The sequence below is a fragment of the Pteropus alecto genome, unplaced genomic scaffold (assembly GCF_000325575.1).
Source record: "Pteropus alecto unplaced genomic scaffold, ASM32557v1 scaffold7, whole genome shotgun sequence".
NCBI classification, from domain to species: Eukaryota; Metazoa; Chordata; class Mammalia; order Chiroptera; family Pteropodidae; genus Pteropus; species Pteropus alecto.
Genome location: NW_006494614.1, coordinates 13,605,132 through 13,609,959, shown reverse-complemented (window position 1 = coordinate 13,609,959; position 4,828 = coordinate 13,605,132). Strand labels below are relative to the sequence as shown.

Here is a 4,828-nt window from a genome sequence, read left to right as displayed (position 1 = left end):
TGGGTTTTGAAAAAGTATCTATTCAATAAAAAAAAAAAAAAAAAGTAAATTGATGAAATTTTCACTCTATTTTCCAAGGACAGTAACTGAAGCTAATTAAGAAAATCTCAAAAATCTCAAAACTGCTAATTGGAAGAATTAAGACTTGTGCTTATTTCTTCTAGACATAAAATCTTAGAATGTTCATTTCATTGCATCACATTTCCCATACTTGCCTAAAAGTTAGAAGGAAATCAGAATACAAAAATGAAAAAATCTCAAACCTATTCCTCTCTTCAATATTTTCTGTACTCCATATCACCAGTCTTGAGTTCTCAAATCAAATTCACCTTTCTACTCATTAGAACATATTATTTTGGTTTGTGCTATCCTATACTATCACTGTTGTCTCAGCCGCAGCAAAGTAATAGATAGGTATGGAAGCAGCTGACTGTACATCTTCATTACAACAGCCTTCACATCAGTGGGATTCTCAGTTAAGTAATATGTCATTTCTCATATTGCTGAGGCAACTCCAGAGAACTGTAGTAGGTGAAAATTTCTGAATGATTCATTCTGGTATACTTCACATTGAAGAAAAAGAAGAGGTTTAAGGTACCTTTCCTTCATAGTCATGAAACTTGTTTCTCTTTTGCCTACACCACTGCCAACTAGATCTAGACATGCCAGGACACAAACACCTACAAAAACACTTGCCCAGAAGTTAATTTTTAGATTTAACAGTTAATAATGTTGACCAAACGGACTTTGATAAAACACTATCACTAATAAACTGGATCAAACTGCCTAAAATATTAAAAAGTGATGTCTTTTGGAGATTTACTTGTAGCTCATGTTATTATTTAATCTTAAAGATATGGAAACCATGTAAGCAAAAGTTAATTATGATAAAACTATCTATTAGTGTTTTCTACAATTGCATAGATAAAGCAAACTAATAAACTCAGAAATAAAGGATAAGTGTGATTTTTATTGTGTATAATTTTAATTTTGAAGAGCGATTTATGAAACATCGCTATTAACCACATGAAAATTCCTGAGAAAAAATTTCAAACACAATTCACCTAAATCAGAAGGTATCCTTGAAAATCATAAACATTAAACGTTAAAACATTAAATTAGACATTAAACATTAAATTATATAGCACATATAACACAGGCAAAGACAAGTACTTCAAAATAGTTTGAGCTTTATACAGAAAGTTACTGAATCTCACAAGTGTGAGGTAGAAGTACTCTCCCAAATGCTGTGATGAAATCCTACTTAGAATGATGTGTATTTGAGTATAAGCAAATAGTAAGAATCATACATGAATTATTACCAAAGAAAAAAGATCCTATTTCTCTTAGGTTTTTGTTTTGTTTTAATTCAGATCACATCTACTGTTAACCTTGATTTTTACCAAAATTAAGTATCCCCCTAATGTTATCCAGCAAGTAATTAAAATGTCATGTGATGGTCAAACTTAAAACAAGGTCCAACTTTTCTAACTGTATTCCATTACACAATATAATAGCATAGGGAGTCAACTTAGCTTTAGACTTCAATGAGAATTTACTTTCAAGACATTACATTAAGGATGATAAATGCCTTACGATAATGCCCAAAGCACCACTTTAAAAGCTACCTGTTTTAAAAGTTGGCTGTTTGGAAGGCTAAGAGAAATAAAAACATGGCTCATTCATTCATTAAATAAACATTTATTTAATGTTCACTGAGAAAAATTCTGTATTGTTATGATTCCTGCCCTATAACAATCAAAATAAAATAAGAAAAAACAATGCAATAAATACAAAATGACACGCTACAACTGCATACATAAAAAACAGAGGTGTTAAGTAATGATAATAGGACGAAGATTATTAGGAAAGTCTTCCCGAGAGAGATCATTACTAAATCAACAAATGACATTTTAATTGTAGGAATCGCACACAGACAAAAAGTAAAGTGATAAGAGATTCAGCAAATATATTTTAAGTGCAAGGCTAAATTGGGGAACTAATGAAATAAATTTGGAGATGGTAAGCCTCATTGACAAATTGATTTTATTTTCAATATAAATAATAACATATTATACATACTTGGATAACAGAAAAGTAACATAAAGAAAATGCTAACTGACGAAGATATTTCTCTCATACCTAGATGTAGGACAGACATACTGAAAATAAAACCAGTGAAACTTGCAATTTCTCAAAAGGTAGGGTGATAAAGATAGGTATGAGTATGGTTGAAGAAGTCTTTGTGCAGCCAGGTGACAGGCTGACGTGTTATAGTAGGGTAAGAAATACTAGTGTTACTTTGGAGCCAAGATTATCACAAAAATCAATAAAAATTCTCGGGGTACTAGCAAACTTAAGGCCCAAAAATCTTCAGTGCAGGGCAGACCAAGAAGGTCTCACAGCTGTGGTTTTAATAGTGCATATGAAGACATTGTTACTTCCCTGAAGCACCACACAACTGTCTTAGAACTGAATAAAAAGAATAAAGCTTATTCCATTAATCCCCCCAAAGCTGGTGAACTAGATTTTAAATCCAATTTGATACTATGTAGAAATAAAGTTCAATTGCAAAATCAAAAACATGTTCTTAACATATAAATGCTGCGCCTTTCTTCCTTTGATGGAGAATCTCTGAGATTCTATCATTCTTAAGTAGAAATTAATCCTTATTGGTGAACAGGAGTCAAAAGGGTTTTAATATCATATATTCTTGATGTAAACAGTAAAGGCATAATTATTCTTGCTCAAGAATTGCATTTTCCATCTACCTACTCAAAACAGACACATTTGCCCCTGACTGGAGGAAATTCAAACAGGTTATACCTAACTCATGTGGTCCTTCTTAAGTGGTGACCATTATTTGGTCATAAACAGAAGGCAGCTACACATGAAAGTCACAAATTGTTTTGTCACATCAAATGTTACCTTTGTTCTACTGAAAACAAGCCCCAACCTGCAGAATAATAAAAAGGAAGAAAAAAGTCAAGCTAGTAATTAAATTCATTTAAAAAATATTTAAAATTTCATAATGCTCTGCGGCCACAAATATCAAATAATCATAGATTTGTAAAAGTTTCCTGTCACCACAAAAATCGAAAATAACTCACACTAACTATCATTTATTAAATAAAAGCAATCACAAGTCTTCAAGCCATTAATAATGATCAACAAATCACCAACCATATGACTGGGAGAAAGCTGAGATTCGGTTCTTAATGAAAGAAGGTGTCTATTAAAGAGACAACCAAAATGACTAAACAGATCCGTGCTTACTGATGTACTTCCCATTTACTAGATAAAAAGGAAATGTCAAAAGCACACCCATACAGAAAAGGAACAATCCAGAGACAAACCTGGCTATAAAGTAAGTGCGAATGCTTAGCATCCGGATAAGCAAAATTATAAATTCTAAGGTGTTTCTCATTTGAGAAAAATCTTAGGTGTTTATACAGCATTACTGGTTAAGAAAAATGGAATGCTACCAGGATCTGAAAAAAGGGACTGAACAGAGTGTACACTGAAATCTCCTTTTAATAAAAAGAGGATCTAAAACAAACAAACAAAAATTCTTAATTTTCAGAAGGCCAGAGTCAAAACATAGAAAGGTCTTTATCCACACAGTCCCGCGTCTAGAACAGGGTTTTTGTACCAGGCCTTCTATGCAAAGTGTCCAAGGCAGAAGCCACCCACCACGCATTCCCAGACTCTTAAATGTGTCACTCCAGAAACCAAGAGGTCTTGACTTCGAGGTTGTTAATGAGATCCAAGGCTCTCAGAACACATTTCTGTCCGGGCTGGACCAGCAGGGCCACTTCTCTTCAAGCAGCCTCCAAGAGTTGCCACACTGAGTAGTTAGTGGGTGGCACAACGAGGCTGCCCTACCAGCCTAGCTGCCACCTTCACAAAAGCACTCGTTGCACATACTTTTCCTGATACTACTTTCTTTTACCTTGGCTCTTGCTCTGGAGAAGAGAAGCCAAAAAGTATTATAAACAAGTTTCGTCTTCTCTTGTCCCAAAGCGGGATGCTGAGGTGCGGAGGCACCAGCACCAACCTCGCATCACCCTCCCAGGCACAGACTCGAGTGGGCAGCCCCTTCATGGGCGGAGGCACGGAGGTCGCCCTGAAGGCCCTGGGCCGCCCGGCGGGCTCCGTCCGCGGGGAAGCAGGCGGAGGGGCGGCTCGCAGTGGAGGGGACCCGTGGGAGGTGCCGGACCCTGACCCGGAGAGGCCGGGAGGCCGCCTGCGGGCTTACCTTGTTGAGGTGGGGGTTCCGTATCACGGCGTAGCCGCGCTGGTGGGTGTGGCGGCGGCGGGGGGCTTCGGGCTCCATGGCGAGCGCACGGTGTGCGGCGGGGTCCGGCCGGAACGCGGAGCACGCAGGGCACGCGCGGTGTGGGCGGTGGATGCAGCTGGGACGTCCGCTCCGACTGCGGCAGCGGCGGCGGCGGCGCAGGAGAAGGGCCTGGGGCTGGGGGCGGATATGGGTGGCGAGAGGGGGTGGACACGGCGGGAGGAGCCGGCGAGAAGTCGGTGTGCGCTGCAGGACAGCCTGTGAGAAACGCCGAGTCACGTCAGGAGATCTGCCGAGCCGGCGAGTGAGGAGGAGGAAGAGCGCGGCCCTGACCGCGCCGCGGTGCCTGAGAGGAGGCGGCCGCCAGAGCCGCTCCCCTGCCCTTGCAGCGCCCCCACCTCACCATCGCTTACAGTCACAACTGTGCGAGCCCGTCTCCATGTGGGACGTGTTTAAATGTTGTGTACAGAATGCTCCCCTCACCCCAGACACACGTGGGGAGTAGAGCCAGGTTCCCCCGCCTGGCCCCCT

At 40.0% G+C, this 4,828-nt stretch overlaps 1 protein-coding gene across 1 annotated transcript in view; it reads right to left on the bottom strand.

Annotated features, from left to right (window-relative positions):
- The window catches only part of ME1 (malic enzyme 1), a 147,493-nt gene extending 142,892 nt beyond the window's left edge, over positions 1–4,601 (bottom strand). Inside the window, exon 1 of the mRNA XM_006926350.3 lies at positions 4,259–4,601. Within this exon, the coding sequence (XP_006926412.1) occupies positions 4,259–4,336 (78 nt within the window). The 5' untranslated portion in view covers positions 4,337–4,601. The remainder of the gene's footprint in view (positions 1–4,258) is intronic.
- Positions 4,602–4,828: the final 227 nt, after the last annotated feature.